Raw genomic sequence first — 17,787 nt, forward strand, 5'->3', positions numbered from 1 at the left:
AAAATTGATAAAACAGGATTTTGCATCTGTAGCTCACACCTATTCTATAAAATCAGAGGCACTTCATTCCTAAGAACTCGGAGCTACTAATTCTCAGAATTGAGAATACTTGGCTGATAGAACTACTTGACAAAGAGCTTTGCTAAAACAACAACAAAAATATTAGCAAAACCTTACACTCCGGCAGAGACTTTTCTCTCCCCCTTCTTTGGGGTTTCTCTACATAAACATGAAATTAGTGAAGGAGGCAGGATGACTGCTCTATGAACAGGTCATTTATGACAGTTTCCAGTGGAATTTAGAGCCAGCATGGAGCAAATTGTTATCAGAATTTGCCATTCCAACAAAGAGCTTTATGATCGTCAACTGCAGATCACAAGTGAAGGCAGTCTCCATAAAGATGTGAAATGAAGGTGGGTGAGCTATAAACCGCCTGCTAACAGCAACCTCGGTTCTGTTCTTCACTGACAAGGAATTCAGGCTACACCATAAACCTCTTATTACAAGTTCAAATTCACGGTGATTGGGTGACTGGCTCTGTACTGCTGGTTTAACAAACTGGAGTTCAATACTCTGTTTCTGAGAACTAAGCCAGAGCTACCAAAGCTATAAGCCCACAAGGAGAACTAATTGATAGTGACACGCCCTACAATTGGTATCATTTATAACTCATTCCCAAAGCCTATTGACTGACCTTGGTTACTGCCAAGACACCTGCCACAGAAAGAAAACTAATTGATTCACAGACATTTAAATTGTTTTTCTTGTGGATAACAAGTTTTACTGGTAAGTGCATGAAATAAATGGCGCTATCGAAATACAGTGCCTAGTTGATCAAATTTGTAATTCAACAAGAACCTAAAAAGCTACTACTCGTCCACCAAGTTTTTGCCCAGTTTTGAAAAACAATGTTACCTTTCAGAGCTCAGCTAGAGCTCCCCAAGAATAAAGATTTCCCTCCAGAAAGTTTCATTGTTCATGCTTTAAATGAAAGCAAGAGCTTCCACGGAATAGTTCCTGGCTACTTTCTTTTTAATTGAATACATAAGGATTAGAAAAGTTGGTGAATTGGTCACACTCTGAATTTAAGGATACCCTTTAAAGAAAACCCTAAACTGGAGAAATTGTACCACGTAAAGCACATTCCACTTAAATTAACCTTAGCTACTTTATTTTAAATGCATTAAAAACAAAACAATCATAAAACTAATTGCCTCTTCTTAAGGTGTCAGACTTAGGTTATGACGCAATTTTGCTCTAATCTAGTTAACACAAACAACATGTATAGCATTTGTTCTGCTAATTAGAGTATAACAATTAAATAAATTACCTGGGTCCTTAAGATGTCTGGCATCTAATTGCAAAGCATCTACTTTAAATGGCATTTAGAACACCGTCAGTTGGGACTAGAAAAGGTTAGTATTAAGGTGCAGCTCAAGAAAGTTTTCTTTTTCATTTCAGCTTTAAATGTCCTAACAAATGACTACTACACAACCTTAATCGCAGAAAAATTGAGAAATCCCCATACTTATTTTAAAAGATGGTAAATGTTTGAGTTGGTGAACGTTTTTACAATTTGAGACGTTCAAGTTCTGTGCTGTTCTCTGCAATAGTCAGATTTCAAAATAACTAATGTTCGCCATACTCAGGGCAATTTAAAAGTCAACAGGGCTCTCCAAGGAAAAGCAGCTGCCCCAGAGAGGTAGGCTGTGCTGACCGCGGAAGAGTGGGGCTTCCGTCCGACCATTTAGGCACTGAAATCAGCCCTGAGGACACAGAGCCAATCTTCCCTTGTCTACGTTTGCTGAGGACGTTACCTGCAGCCACAGTTTGAGTACCCATTATGTACACTGGCTAAAAGTATCTCAAGGTAAATATGTATCTGTACTTTTTAAAAATTATAAAACAAAAAGAGGCAGCACAGCAGCTGAAGATGAGATTCAGCAGCAGACACTAGTTTGCCTTGTGTTTTTCATTCAATACCTGGTACAGGGAGGGAGCGGAAGGGAGACGGCTACCAGCCACGCTTCTTTTTTGCCCCTGGGAAAGACCTGTCTTCCTGAAAGGAGTTCTGGCGAGAGGGCCTGGGGAGGGGTGCGGAGAGGGGGAAAGTGGAGGTGTAGCAGGTCTGCGCCCTGCGGTGACACTCACCACGCGCTTCTGCGGCTTGATGAGGGGCCGACTGAGGCCGTTCATCTTGCTGTAAAGGCCGCACGCATTGCACAGGTAGTGGCCTGTACCATCTCGCCGCCACAGCGGCGTCTGGATGGAGCCGCAGTTCACGCACTCGCGACTTTCGGACAAATCCTCCAGCAGATCTGTGGGGAGATCGAGAACCAGAGACCAGTGAGGTCGCCCGCCCCAGATGGGTGATCAGAAGTTTGAGGTGTACCCCAGGCTCCCCAAGGCACCAAGTTCTGGCCTTGGTCGCCTAGGATCAGCTGACCACTGTCCCACACTCCAGGGTCCGTCCCGACCACCACACACGGTGGGGCCAGTAGAAACCCCAGTGAAGTCAGAGGCCCTGAGAATGAGGTGACCGGGAGAAGATCACTTGGGTCGCCTTACTGCTCTTCCCGGACTGTCTAAGGTAAAACTGAGGTCGTCCTAATTATAAAATGCAACTTATCAAACCCAAGTGAGCAACAATCACTGATTGCTGACCTCCCCTAAAACCCACAAATAACCAGGACTCACTGCCCGTTTATTGTTATCAAGCAATTTTGAAGTATTTTTGTGCCCATCACACTTCGTCTTACATGTCTTTTCTTCCATTATAAAACGTATTTAAAATACTGTTATTAGCACTTATATTATTAATTATAATTATAAATAAGAAAATAAAGGCTTTTCTTGGGGAGAGGAGAGGCAGGTTATTAAGCACAGAGAATACATTTTCTTTTCATGCCATGAGGATCTAACTGAAATATTCTGATTTCTATCTAAAATCTATTTTAAATATGGTTCTATAGTTCTTCTTAGCAGACTGCATATTTTAAACATGTATTTTAAATATAGGTTTCCATCTTTTCAGATCATGTGGTTACTTTTGGAATTTGAAATTAAGCTAAGGCTAATTAAAAACAAATTGAAATAATCTTAATTAACAGAAATGATAGCATCTGCTATTCTCAAGGGGGTGAAGCGTGAAAGAACTTCAGTTCTCTAAAGCTGAACGCTACCACACGTAGACTGTGTAAGAACGGATATGGCTATGTGGATCCCTTTCTGCTACAGGGCTTGGACATTCTCCGAGAAGCAGTTGGGTCTTCTAAAGGTGAATAAACACTGTGCTTTGGCCTTTTATTTGAAGAGTATCCTGCCCGCATAGCACTATGCCCCCCACTCCCCTGATGTTCATAGTTTGTCTACGGTCAGTAATGTGGTAGGGATACCTAAATATGGTTTTAGCATTAAAATGCTTTTACCATTAATTTCGACCTTACCAAAAAAAGAGTGTCCTTCATTTCTAGAGTTATATCTTAGATGTAAAGGAAACTAACATCCCACACAAGTGAGTTCAAAGTTATCCTGGGGACACTGGAACTTAAAACACATCACAAAGATTTATTCTTCTCCGCCCTAAAAGCCACTATTGACCACGGTAATCAGTAAAATACTCAGGACTTCAAGGACACTGAAGTTAAACAAGGCATTTGTCTTTGCTGTTGACTTTAAAATGTTACCTATAAGAGAGCCAGCCCCTCTTCTAGAGTGGGGCATTCCCTGGAAAAACCTGGCCCTAGGTCTGGCCTCATTCACTGGGCTAGGAACAATAAAAAGGCTCCCTAGAGACTGTGTGGATGCCCTAGGTAGAACATAGTCCTCTGGAGACCCAGAGATAAAATTTCAAGTTCTAGGAATTTAACTAAATAATAAAAAAAAAAATCTAGTTCCTTTTCTGCCTCTCAGCAAGGCCCAGACAGCAATAATTCTAAAATGAAAGAAAATACACTGTAACCATAAAACCTGATTGCAGTGGAGGTTGGCACCTCTATCCTAAGTGGTCCCTTGGGGAACTCCTGGGAAGTGACAGACTCTAATCAGGTGTGGTGACTGGACTCACCAAGGAATGGCGCTCAGTAGGAGCTTAAAGAAGTCCAGGGATGGGGCTGGGAGGACCTCGGCTCATCTCAGTGTGAACTACTTCAGATCTATCCGCCAGGCAAAGGGTACAAAGCAGGCATGCAAGAAAACTCAACTGCGAGTCTGACAACAGAGTCTACCTCCAAATGTGGATGATGGTGATATTATTATTATTATTATTATTATTAATGTGGAGACAGGAAGATGGCAGCAAATTCAAGGCCAGCCAGCCAAGAGCTACACAGGGAGATCTTGGCAGAGGGTGATCAAGGTGAAGACACAGCAATGCCTGTGTGATCAAAAAATTGAGGCCACCCTTCTATCTAGCACTGCCTTGGTTGCTGCTTCTTTTCTCATGTCGGCCTTCACTCCAACCCTTTCTTAAGAACTGCTTAAGTCTACAGATTTTTCCCTACTCTGCAATGCTCAGAGACGGGTGGCGGAGTAATCTGGGAAAATATAGTCTAATTTCGAAGCCAAGACACTTCTATGTGCCTGTGACTGCATTTCTCAAAGGGGCTCAACTGCTCTCAACATCTAGAGATAGGGCTCTGTCTCTGTGCAAGCCATCTCAGTCAAGTGAGGTGGCACAGGCCCAGAGAAAAGGAATTTATAGAGAATGTTAAGGTGTGTTCAAACAACAGGCAGGGCAGAGGGGTGGCCTCAAACAGAAGGCACCCAGTCCCCACAAACTCACCCCTGACAAAAGCGCCACACCCAAGTCACAACTCCCTTCTCATTCTTTGAAAAATTTTAGTTTCCCAGTCTCTACCCTCGGGAGCTAAACACCCCAAGCCACAAGGGCACAGAAACAGGATCCTCCCTAAGGCTCTTCTCTAGCCAGGCAGGAAAGGCGCGCGAGTAAGGGGGTGGGGGGCTGAAATACCCTTTTCTCTTGGCCTTTCCCAATGTGACCACTGAGGCCCCATTCAGATCAGGTTCTCCTTTGGGAGCCAAGCTGAGAAACCCCCATTCAGTCTAACACATGAGGTGCCCTGAAAGGACTGTCCCTAAACCAAAGTGGAGAGGGGCTCCCAGAAGGCAAAGATTCTGTGGACCAGTATCCTCCGTTCCTCCTAAGACCGACTATCTGCCCTCAAAAACATTGCATTTTTTTTTCTGACAGAAAAAGTAGTTAAGTGAGTGAAAGCCCGGGAGGAGGATTTATGGGTGAACTCAGGGCTTTAAAAAGGGGTGGCCGAGGAAGAAAACAAGCCGGCCTCGTACCTGCCCTTGCTAACAGCGGGACCATTTTCAAAATAAGGTCTTTCTAAGGTAGTTGACGATAGTCCCTGGCACTGAAGAGGGTGGTGTAACTCGGCCCATCTGGCCAAAAGGAGCTGCATACCCAGTCCCACCCAGCAGATGCCAAGTCTGCACCAACTATCCTTAGGAATAATATCAAGGCTTACTGACCTAGGTCTCTTCTCATCTCCCCCTCCCCTCCCCCGTTGCTTGAGAGAACCGAGGCCTAGATCTTGAGGCTTTGGGAGTCCTATTTAAATACTCTCGTCTAAAGAAGCTCCTCAGCAGGCACTGAATAATGAATAGACTACCTAATCAAGAACCCGATATTCCAAACGCTACCCCTGGAATCTCACTCACCCAAACCAGACAGGATATATGTGGAGCTCTGACCTCACAGATCTCTCAAACTAAAGGGCATGTTTTCTCAATTGTCCGTCTTTACTCAAGAAGCTTCCCCCGCCCCGTGCACACCATCCCACCCCCAAGGCCTGAGATAATAGATGTGCATTCACTCTTTCCTGAACAAAAGTATCCCCACACCGTCAACTGCTAACCTGAGTATGCTGCCACTGATTTATAAAATCTTTGCTGGGGCCAGGTGGACCTCTGGTAAACAGCTGTTTCATACGCCCCTGCGCCCCACGTCCCTGGCCCGCTCTCCCACACCTCGGCGCGATCCTTACCTGCGCTGGGGCCTCGCGGTACCGGAAGCGGGGCTCCGGCGCGGCTCTGTAAGCTGTGCAGCACCGGAGTTTCAAAGGGTCCAGCTGGCCAGGCGGGCGTCAGCGGTGCACCCATGTAGGGCGAGTAAGTCGGGTGGTGGTGATGATGGTGATGGTACGTCCCGTTCAGCGGCCGCGCCGCGGACAGCGAGCTGTACTGGTGCTCCCGGCCGCCCATGGCCGCCAGGCTGCTGCTGCCACCACTCACGCTGCCCGTGCCCGCGCTGCCCCCAGCCACGTAGCCCCCTGGGTCCCGCGCGGCGCCGTTGGTTATGGGCGGGCTGGGCGAGTAGGGGAAGCGCGCCGAGGCGTGCGCGGTGGCCGAGCTCGCACCTCCTGGCCCCGCCGTCCCGCCGCCGGCTGTGCCGCCCCCGCCATACGGGGGACTGTCGGCGGAGGCCTGGGGCCAGCCCGGGTGAGCTCCCGCACCGCCCGCGTGGTTGCTGGGCCCGCTTCCCGCTCCCTGCAGGTATGGCAGGCCGGGCAGCATGGATCCCACTCGCGTGGTGGGGACGTAGACCGGAGAGCTGGCCGCAGCCGCCGCCGCCGCCGCGGCAGCCGCAGAATGCACGAATCCGCCGGGCGCGCCGTCGTAAGCGGCCGGCCCCTGGCTGGACAGGGCGGCGAGGGTCTGGTACATTTCCTCGGGTTGCTCGGTCGCGAAGGGGCTCAGCTTGGCGCCCCGACTGGACCACAACAGCTTGCTGGCGGTAGCGGCCTGGTCGAGGTCAGTGAAGAGCAACAAGTCCTCCCAACTCGACAGGGCGTTCCCGGGGCCAGGGACCCCGGGCGCCGAAGGTCCGTGGGCAGCCGCGAAGGGGTGCGAGGCGTAGGGGCTGAGCAACAGCGAGCGGCCCGGAGGTCCCGCCACCGCCTCGGTGTCGAGCTGCGGCGTCCTGCAGTTGCTGGCGCCGCAGGGACCACGATCCCCGCCCCGGGAGCAGGAGGAGGACGAGGAAGAGATCGGGGATGGCGGGGAGGAGGGCTCCCGCGCTGGAAAGGCCCCAGAGTCGCCGACGTCCGCAGCAGCGGCCCCGAAACGCTTTGGCAGGCACCAGCCGCCGTCAGTCAAGGCCATCCACTGTCCGGCGCTGCTCCAATCTGACTTTTGGTTCCTGAGGTGGGATTGAGGAACAAGACAGGAAGACTATAGATAAAGTGGGTTTACCAAAAGCGTGGACGGTCTACCAACACGCTCCACTCCCTCTCCCAGCTTAGGGCATCCCTTAATGATTCTGCATCTGCCCCGTGTTTGAGGGGGTTAGAAAACGGGAAACAAAATCTGCGTAGCAGCCACTGGGTTCTCGACGACCAATGTGCCCTCCTCCGTCACCCAGGACGCCTGTCCCCGCGCCCTCCCAGCCCACCACTCGATAGCATCCTTCCTCTGTAAGGCGCGCCACAACCCGGGAGTAACCACGAAGCTGACCGAGGTTTTCCTTCTGCCCCAGCTTGGCTAACTCTTGACCAATGACACGAAAAAATTTCATGTGTGTCAATGCTGTCTCATCCCGCCTTCTGGTGGGTGCCCCTCTCCTAGGACGCCTGTGAAAGAGTTCCGCGCTTGAAAATAGCTAGCAAAGGCAACCTGTCCCCGAAAACGAAACCGCCGCTTTTTCTCAGAGCTTCCCGGACCTCGCTGACCAAATCCAACGCGAGCTCTAGAAAAAGCCACCAGTCCAGAGAACGTGGGACGCCAAGGCAGACGCAGGAGCCCGGAAGGTAGTGTGGGAAACCCACCCGGCAAAGCCTCATACCCAACCGCGTCCAGGCCGACCGACCGCACACCTTAGACACGGACCGCGTCACTACCACCAGCCCGAGCACTCACGCCGGCCAGGCCACCCCCGGCCCACCCCGTGGTCAACCAGAGGGGAAAAGCCAAACCGTTCCGGAATTGGACATAGCAGGGTGGAGCAGAGCGCAGAGAAAAGGAGGGGGGAAACACAGGAGGGGAGGGGGTGAGACCGCCCCAAAGCCGTGGCCACCCCTAAGGGGAGAGCAGGAAGAATGACAAGGAGACTGAAGGGGGTGGGAAGCCAGGCCGGCCTCTACCCAGCTGCTTTTCCAAATCACTTCGGCTCATCGGAGATAACCACACTAAAATTAATGCCCACGCACAGACTCGGGCAAGATAGCAAGAAAGAAGTTTCTCTGCCCACTGGACTACGGGCTCCCGCCCCTTGGCGCTGAGATAACTCGGGAGATAAGGCTGCGGGCAGATAAGCACTGGGGGGAGGGGGTGCCTGGTCCGCGGTATCCCGGGAACCTGGGAGTCCCGGCAAACCTCCGGGAGTCAAGGAGGGGAACACCCTCGGAGGCGAGCAAGGCCAGAGAAAAGCCGGGAGTGCTGGAGGCCCTAGGGCCTGCGACTGGTAGGGTTGGAAGGAAGAGGGGGTAAACAAAAGAGGAAGCAGCCGAACCTCGGGCGAGCGACGTGCGTGAAGAACAGCAGCGGTGGAGAGTGCTCCCGAGCGCGGAAAGAGGCTGAGGGCGCCGGCGGGAGAGCGCGAGTCCGGGGTCTGCGAGTGGTTGCTGGCGAATAAAAAGGAGAGAGGAGGCGCCTCTTACTGCTCCTGCCGGAAAACTGCAGCCTGCGTTCCTGATTGGACTCACCGAGCTCTAAACAAACAGCGCTCGCCGAAGGGTGCCAGGCAGTGTGTGGGTCGGACCTGCTCTCTACGAGCGGCTGGGTGTGGAGGTGAAGAGAGGGAGGAGGGATCGGGGGGGGGGGGGGGAGGAGAAAAAAGCTGGTGGGGAGGGGACGGGGAGGAGGAGGGGAGTGCGCAGCCCTAAGCAGACAATAAGTGCTAGGCAGCCTGCGGGCGTGGACTGAGCAACTAGCCCAGTCCCCAGAGCGAGGCAAGTCCACCAAGGGGGCGCCCAGCTCTGGGACACCAGCGGGTGGTGAAGGCAACTGCACGCCCAACTTGACCGGCGACCCATATTCATTCAGCGGTGGAACACATCCTCGGGTCCCCAGTTTTACACACACACACACACACACACACACACACACGGGTCACACCCGGGGCAGAAGGGGGAGGAAAACTAGGCATGGGAGGAGCTGAGTCTTTGTAGCCCCTCACTGACCGCCGCTGCTGACAGGCAGGCGCGCCACCTCCTAGGTCAGCGCGCCCCTAAAGTCTGTGGGGAAAGTGCCCAACTGGCCTTCCTATCTCCCGCTTCCAAATTAAACCCCTCCTCCCTGCGCATAGTCGTTAGTGACCAACCTTAAACTTTCCCGACCCTATTTCGGGATGCTCGTGTAGTGGGGACCGTTTGGGATCCAGGGTGTCATCTGGGAAAGGTGACCTTGTGCACACTCCTACCTCGCCCCTGTCTTAAAACACACACTAAATTCCTGGGAGGTTTCGTAGAGTTCAGGACGACCTTCTCCAGCTAACCTTTGGGTCGTGTTGCACCGAAAGGTTAAATCTATGAGGTGCGGGGACCGCCATGGGATGAAAACACTGTCGTGTCCAGGAACACCAGAGTGGTTATCGCGTTCGCTCTGAGTTTTCCCTGGATTTGAGGTTACTCAAAGACAACACGTTGGGAAGGAGCAGGGTACCTTTCTGGGACCCAGAGAGAAACACCGTTTCTCCACCCCCAAGTCTCTCTCACACACACCCCTTAGTAGCTACCTCCAAACGGTTATCACAACTGTGTACAAACTGATACGGCCCTTAGCGGGCCAAGGACTGGAAACGAACGCTGGCGGGGTTATCAGTGTGGATCTGTCAGCAGCGAGTCACGCACTGTTCGTCCCCAGGCAGCAGCCTTGATAAACGTCTTGTTCCTTCGGGCTCACAAAAAGGATTTCTTCCGGCAAGCTGGACACCGGAAGATTGTGGAAAGGGAATTGGACAGGAGGAGCTCCCTTATGAAAATGGATTTTTATACACACTCACAAAAAGGATTTCTTCCGACAAGCTGGACACTGGAAGATTGTGGAAAGGGAATTGGACAGGAGGAGCTCCCTTATGGAAATGGATTTTTACACACACACCCCAGGTAAATCAAAGTAAACGCTTTCTATAGATCTCTCTGAAAGCGTTTGAACTGTTTTTGTTTTTGTCGTTTTAGTTTCATTTGATATTTATTTTCGTTATTTTTCCGATTAGAGAAAGGAGAGGGGTCCAAGCAGAGCTGAACATCGAGTCACGGGTGCGCTGTGAAATACGATTTCGAGAGGGTGTAAGACCTCGTTGGGAAGGGGTTCTTTCCTTGAACTGTACCCGTGGCTCTAGCAGAGAAGGGTCAGGGTCAGAACTTGCTGGGGAGGGGGAGGAGAACTCCTAATCCAGGAAGTTAACGAGAATTTTGCGTTTTCATTTCTTACTGAAAATTTCGGCCAAACACTTCCGAATTTTAAATCTGCTAGCGACCGTTCTCGTCTAACTGCGTCACTTTTTGCCCCCCCCCCCCCCCACTCCCCGTTACTGGGACTAAAAGGCTGAGAGATAGAAAACTCTTGAATGGAGACGCTAGCGGCTGGACTAGGACTTGGAGGTTTTGAATGTTAACCCGCACGGGGTCGAAAGGTACTACCACAAGAGACTGGCAAGGCATGGCCCAAATCCCACCACAGGTTCCAGAGGCTTGCTTTGGGTTGTTCGGTAAATTCTGAGCAAATTTTAAAGCGGACTGGGTTCTACGAAGCTCATTTGTAAGCTATTCATTAACTCTGGACAGCCTTTTTCCTTTGAGTTCAGCTGTTCAGAAATAACGTCTCAAGTTTGCTCTTCCATGCAATTTTTACAATTCATTTTTGCTAAAAATAATGATTTATCTAAGTAAATTTGGCGTTGTGGCTATGAACGGCCTTCAGGGCTAAGTGAGACCGAGTCACTTAGAGTGGGCGCAAGCTTGATTCCCTTGTCCCGGGTTTTATTTTATTTTATATTTTTATTTGAAAGTTCGGGGTTGCCCTGCGTAAATTTTCTAGTACAATGTAACACACACACACACACACACACACACACACACACACACACACTGATTTGCTTTCCGGAAAGCCGCTAGGCAGCTGAGCCTAGGGAGCACACTGCCCCTGGCGCCTCTGGGACAGAGGTGAAGGGCCCGGACCATATTGACAGATTCGACCACGTTCAGGTTCTAGGGGCTCGGGTACTGTCCCTCAATTCTATCCTCCACATTTCCAAACATTTTAGTAGTGTCCCCAAACAAAGGAGGAAGATAGATCATTGTTTTTCCTCTCATGGCCACAAAATTCACTTTCGAAAAAAAGAAAGAAAGAAAAAGAAAAGAGAAAGAAAGAAACACAGAAAAATAAAAACTGGCTTTCCGAACGAGAAATAGGTTAGAGAAATAATTTCTCATGTCAGCTAATGTAAAAATCAAACTGTTTAACCCGTTCGGCTGGCTAAAACAAGACCTGAGCTGTCTGGAAACTCACTCCAGTTTGCTACTTTCGGACTCCTGGACTCTGGCAACGACACCCTCGCGGAAAAGGCACGATTCAAAACCGTCCCCCCCTGGCCTCAGGCTAGCGGCTCCTGGGGAATGGAAGGCCAGCAGGATCCAGGGTGCTGAGGGAACAGAAAGCACCCCAAACTAGGGGGAATCCCAAGGTCTGGAGATGATCCCCATCATGTCCCAAATAACTCCTAGAAGTTTAAGTGTTTTTATGTTTTTTTGCTTTGTTATGTTTTGTTTCTCTTTCTTTTCCATTTTCTTTTGCCTCTCCTGTCTTCCCTTCCCAGTTTTGCTAATCTTCAACGAAACCTTTTCGCACAGAACTATTTCGCCCTGAGGAGCAAGCCCTCCAGGCGAACCTTATTCCTACCTCCGAAAGAGAGCAGGCTCTGGGGCATTGCCTTCCCCCCCCCCCCCCCCCCCCGCTCATTTATCTGGGCCGGGACACCCCACCAGTCGCCTTTCAAATCTAGCAAGAACGCAGCAGCCAATTGGGCAGGGGGCGGGGGCTCTGTAGCTGAAACGGAAGGGGTGTTTGGGGACTTGGTGGCGCTTGGCTTCCGGGGGCACCACAGACCTGGGCCTGGACGCGCGTCGCCATACACCTTTGGCCTGCAAACTCAAGCTTGTCATTTTACGAAGATTGTCTCTGTTTCAACGTCGATTCAGAAAGGAGAGAAAATATGCATGCAATTTCTGTCTTAAACAAGGTTTGGATTTTAGATATAAAAATATTAGGCTGAGGCTATAATTCACTGGAAAGTTACTTATTGTGCAAAGATGCAAGTTCGATTCCCACGCACTCCAAAATGAGAAGGAAATACACGTGTATTAAAAGAGCCTTGTCGATTATACCACATTTCTTACTGTCCTGGGGACTCTTCCACCCAACGATACAGGTCACCTTGGCTCTCCCCCATTCTCCCCAGTGTCCCAGTCCAGTAAAAGGGTGGATTGTGTCCCCATATGGAACACCAGAATACTCTTAGGCTTGCTTTTCCTTCCCTCCCTCTCTCCCTTCCGATGCTTCCTTCTTTTTCCTTTCTTTTAATCCCGCTTCTCCCCTTTCCTTCCTCCCCTTTATTCTTAATTTCCCATAAACAAACAAAACCGCTCCAGACGTGATCAGGTGGCGGAAGAGCGAAGGTCTCCCCAATTTCTGGTACAGGTCCCCGCCTTCCACTTGGCCTCGGGTGGTGGGAATCAAACCACGCAAGGGACCCCGCCCGGTGCGCGCCCAGTCCTGGGTGACCCCGGCCGGCAGCCACTGACTCAACGCCGAGGTGGGCTCGCAGCTGCCCAAAAGGTCATCGCGGTGGCACCCCTCTCCGTGCGCTGTTTACGTGACTTAATGTACTTCTTACGCGCTGTAAGGCGCGGTGCGATAAGGGGGGAGCCAAGGAGCGTCGCCGTAAAAGCCCCACGCTGGGCTCCTGCGGCCCACCCTCAGCCATTAACCTTTCTACTTTCTTCTTCCCTCTCTCTTAAAGCTTGTTATCTGGGCCACCCAATGACCGACGAAAGATCTTCCCTCCCCACGTCTCCCATCGCCGTTTTAAACCAAATAAATTTAGCTATTAAGGGCCGAGACGTCTGACAAAAGATCGAAAGGTGTCTCTCTGGGATCGCTTAAAGAAGCCAAGAAGCTGGCGACTCTCGAATCCCGATAAAGAAATTCCACGCCGGCGCCGACCTCCCTCCCCAGCCTGCTTGCACCCAACACCCTGAGATCAGGACCTCAGAGGTCCACTGGGACTTGTCTAGGGTCCCGAGACTGGGGCTGTTAGACTTTGGGAGCAGGGCACTGAGGTCCCTAGAGCAGTGATACCTAAAACATTTCCTGCCAAGCTTGCAGAAGAACCAAGGCCAAGGAAACCCAACCTAAGCATTTAAATTTGCTTCCCCTCTCCCCTTTTCCTTTGAGACAAAGTCTTTCATTAAGCATGGCAGGCTGGCCTCAAACTCATGATCCTCGAGTCTCAGGTCTGTGCAGTACTGGGATTCAAATGTAGCCTAGTCCCGCCGTTTTTATTGTTTGCTAATACTGAGTAATAAAGACAATACCCAATCATACCGGTCTACCTTCCCTGTGATTGACTTAGGAGCAGAGAAGCAACCCTTGTGTCTCGGGGTCCTGAGAAGAGCTGATCCCCTGGTAGAACTGGTGGTGGATCTGCACCCTAGGACAACCCAGGAAGGGTGTAGACTTTCTGAAGTTGGTTTGATCAAAAAAAGTATTTGGAGTCATGACTAATTATGCCCCAGCATGGCTGCTTGAAGCCCAAGGCTGTGGGCTAGCCAAAGCCACTACTTCCCTCTCTGAGGGTGAAGCCAGCAGGGCTCAGGAAAGCACTGGGAGCGCATAGCTGGGATGGTAGACAATGTTTCCATGTTTTCTGAGAGGTTGAGGGTGGGGATGAGGCACAACTGAGGTCCTTTGGGGTCCCAGTGGGCATGAACAGATCTTGTCTGCTCCCCAGTCTTCTCTCTGGCAGATATTGGACTCATTCATTTTCTGGTCACCTTATGCTGGGGTGTGAACTTACAGGCACCGCTTTTCCTCTTTCCTCTTTTCCTTCCCAAACCCAGCCTCTGGAAAGAGAGACAAGGAAGACTTGGAAAGAAAAGAGAAGTTCCACTTCCAAGAGACATAAATTTCCAGCCTCATGGGATGAGCTAGACCTGAGGTCTCCTTGGCTGTGACTGACGTCCTGAGCATGTAGGCCGAATGAATTCTGGGATCTAGATTCCACTGCTTTGGGTCCCTCCTCCCTGTTGAGAGGTGTGTACCCTTTTATTTATTTTTCCTAAGGCCAGGAAGAGATTGAGAAAGAGAAGTAGGAAAAAAATGAGTTTTTGAGAGATTTGCTAAATTATAAATGCCATCCTTGAGTCAGTGAGAGGGGAGTGACCGAGAAAAGTTACTACTCAGAAATATGACCTCTCCATTCAGTTATGTTGCAAATATGCAGAGAATTAGGACCAAAGGGTTTGACTACCACAGCCCTCCAGCTTCTTGCCAACAGAACACATCCGGAGTATGTATGGCAGAGAGAAGAAACAGAAGAGACAGCAAGCCGCAAGTGTTTACACCCCAGCAGGTTGGCACCTCTATCTCTAAAGAGCCCATTAGACAAAGTCCCACAAGCAGCTCAGGTCTTTCTCTGAAAGGGCTTGCAGACATCCTCCAGATGGCAAAGGTCCTCTAGCGCATACACTTAGGGAATTCCCAAGAGCTCCCCTGGGCCAGCCCAGGACTTGGGGCTACCATACCAGATCCTAACACTTGCCACCATCTGTTTTCTGTGTGATGAGGGCAAACAATCCAACTTCTCCATTCCAGCTCCCTCATCTGTTAAATAAAGCTTAGAAAACCAAGCAGGGTGTGCTGCCCTGCACACCACCGCGCTCAGAGGCTGAGATGGGGAACTAGGATTCTCAGACCAGCCAAGCCTGCATAATAACAAAAAACCCTGCCTCAAATAACAAACAAACAAACAAAAAACATTGGGGGGCTTGAGGACTCAAATGGCAAAGGCGCTTGCTGCCCATATGACCTGAGTTTCATTGAGACACACCATGGAAAGACACTCAACTCCACAACTTTTCCCCCCCGACCTCCACTTATGTGGGCACATACACACACAAATGTGATTTTTAAAAATTAAGGAAAGGATAGAAGGAAGAAGGAAAGAAAAAGAGGGAGGGAGAGGAAGAGGGAGGAAGTCCCTCCTTTTGAACTCATTAGAGACTAAAAGCTTTAGCAGTAATGCTGGTCCCTGGTGAGTTCTACAAATTCTTACAAACACCCTCATATATGGCGCCAAATTTCAACTTCATATGTGACCTAACTGCCCCTGGACTAAATGAACTCCCAGGAAAGCACTCCTGCTTGATTTCGGGAGCTCTGTATCCCAGCACCAGAGCTTTCATTTATGGCATTATGGTAGGAAGAGGGCGAGGGGTGAGACAAACATGGGGCCTTTGCTGGCTTTGGGGCCTTTGAAGAGGAGACATTCCTCATTCTTCCCCCCCTTGCAAAAGCCAGCAGCAGACTCCAACATCTCCTGCAGGACCAAGATAGCAATCTTGAGGCTTCTCAAAAAAGAATCCCAGCCCTCCACAGCAGCCTCCCTGCCAGCTCCTCTCAGGAGACAGATAGAAGGGAATTAGTCCCAGCCATTAAGAAAGGCAGAGGAGATTGGTGGAGATATTGGGGGCCAGAGTAACTCTCAAGTTTTATATATTTCAATTTAGTATTGTAAGAGATTTAACCCACTTTAATTTTTCGTTGTTTTGTGGGTTTGTTCCCCTTTTTTTTCTTTAGTTAGTGCTGGAGATGGAACCCAGGGCCTCATGACTGCCAAGCCAAGCAGGAGCTATACCAGTCATGGGAGCACACTCTCATCACAGGGCATCTTCACACTAGGCATCTTCAACCTTGTGTGCTTCCTAGTCCTTCTCTTCTTCCTCCTGCCACTGTGCGCTCTAAAGCAAGCTCCAACCCTCAACAGAGCATACTGTTCTGTAGCTAAGACAGTGGAAGAGAAGCCTCCTCCACAAGGCAGAGCCAGGGTGGGTGTGAGAGCCTTTCTCTCCTTTCTACCAGCTCTTGGTCCCATTTAGACCCAGAGACTGCTTGTCTTCCTCTGGTCCTCCACAGCCCTGATCTCCATTTGATTTACTGAGTGCTGTCATTTCTCCGCTCTTTACTTTCACAATCACACATTCAAACCTGATAAAGTTCAAGACCCTGAGTGCTTGCAGCTTCCCAAGATTGACAGTCCTCCCGCCCTCCACCCCAGTCCGTCAGCTGAGGCTGATTGAATCCTCATGGACAGAAACCTCCAGGGATCAGAAGAGCAGCTAGTCCAAGAGGGCCAGGGAATGCTAGTGTTCCCCTGTCACCTCCACTATCCCAGCAAACCTCAGTCCCTTCTGTCCATGAAACAGATTGTTGAAGGAGTGAAAGACCTGAGCTTGCTGCATGCAGAATGGGCTAAGATGAGAGGCAGAATCCTAGGCAACTGGAGGCAGTGCTGGATTTCTTAAACAGCAATGGAATCAAGGTCAAGACACTTAACCTCAAAGTGCCTCAGTTGCTCCATCCATAAAATGGTAAAAATATTGCTTTGCACCAACATCCATCACAGACTAATGACCAGGGTCCTCCTTGCCACAGGCTCTCTTTGAAGCTCCGTGGAGATGGCATGCATATCTGGCCTGGCTCTTTGGTTCTTGTCAGGTTCAATACAAATTTAGACGTTAATCTAAATACTACACTAGTAGGCTAAACAAAAGGAATGATTCATTTCCAAAGGCTTAACAGTTAACTTAGACTTGAGTTCCTAGATCACAGAAATGTCTTCTGAAGGAAGATACTTTTTTTTTCTAGACAGGGTTTCTCTGTAGCTTTGGAGCCTGTCCTGGAACTCACTTTGCATAGAGGAGACCAGGCTGGCCTTGAACTCACGGAGATCTAATTGCCTCTGCCTCCGGAGTGCTGGAATTAAAGGCGTGAGCCACCATCACCCAGAAGATACTTTACTTTATTTTCTTCCTTTAAATGTAAGTGAGCAAAACCAAAGAAGACACTAAATGTGACCCCGAGGATGGAGCCTTCCTTCACTCTTAGTGACTGTGACCCCGAGGATGGAGCTGTCACTCTTGGAGAGAACACCGTGGCGCTGGTGCAGTTACCAAGCACTTATTTATTGCCCAAATTAATGCTTTTATTTATCTTAAATTAGCAGAGTTTTCTGGGGCGGGGGAGTAGCCCAGTGGCAGAGTATACCCCTAGCATGCTCAAGGCCCTGGGTTTGATACCTAGCACTAACCAACAACCAAACAAATAAATACATCTAACCGAGGTAAAGTAAAGTAGCGGTGGCTCAAGTCAAGTGAGCAGCTGCCAATCTGAGTGTGCTCTCTCACCTTGGGGATCAGAGAGGAGAGAAGGTTGACACAGTGCTGTGGCTTGGTGGCTCTAGCCCCAAAGAGCTCAGATCTGAAATTTTTTCAGTCTTTCTAAAGAAAATGATGTCAAGCCAGGAGGTGGTAGTGCACGCCTTTAATCCCAGCACTCTGGAGGCAGAGGTAGGCGGATCTGTGAGTTTGAGGTCAGCCTGGTCTACAAAAAGACCCTTTGAGAATAATAGAGGAGCTGCTATTCCAAGACTATGAACTTTGAAAGATATAATTTACCTCTCTAACTCTTTCATCCAAAAGAGGTAAGCAGTGTCTAAGAGACAACTACTAACCCTATTGAGTAAACAGAGCGTCTGGGAGT

The 17,787-nt window shown here is 49.8% G+C and overlaps 1 protein-coding gene and 1 long non-coding RNA gene across 2 annotated transcripts in view; one reads left to right on the plus strand and one right to left on the minus strand.

Moving 5' to 3' along the window:
* The window catches only part of Gata6 (GATA binding protein 6), a 33,067-nt gene extending 24,360 nt beyond the window's left edge, over positions 1 to 8,707 (minus strand). Inside the window, exons 1-3 of the mRNA XM_041660606.1 lie at positions 8,480 to 8,707; positions 6,018 to 7,171; positions 2,152 to 2,318 (exon numbers count right to left, since the gene is read on the minus strand). Of these exons, the coding sequence (XP_041516540.1) occupies positions 2,152 to 2,318; positions 6,018 to 7,134 (1,284 nt within the window). The 5' untranslated portion in view covers positions 7,135 to 7,171; positions 8,480 to 8,707. The remainder of the gene's footprint in view (positions 1 to 2,151; positions 2,319 to 6,017; positions 7,172 to 8,479) is intronic.
* A 626-nt stretch (positions 8,708 to 9,333) lies between these two features.
* Positions 9,334 to 13,569, plus strand: LOC121453565. The gene is made up of 2 exons (XR_005975030.1): positions 9,334 to 10,073; positions 12,989 to 13,569. It is a non-coding gene; the product is annotated as an uncharacterized LOC121453565 (long non-coding RNA).
* The last annotated feature ends 4,218 nt before the right edge of the window (positions 13,570 to 17,787 follow it).

The sequence above is a fragment of the Microtus oregoni genome, unplaced genomic scaffold (genome assembly GCF_018167655.1).
Source record: "Microtus oregoni isolate MIOR12 unplaced genomic scaffold, Mior012 000011F_ref0000422, whole genome shotgun sequence".
In the NCBI taxonomy this organism is placed as follows: Eukaryota; Metazoa; Chordata; class Mammalia; order Rodentia; family Cricetidae; genus Microtus; species Microtus oregoni.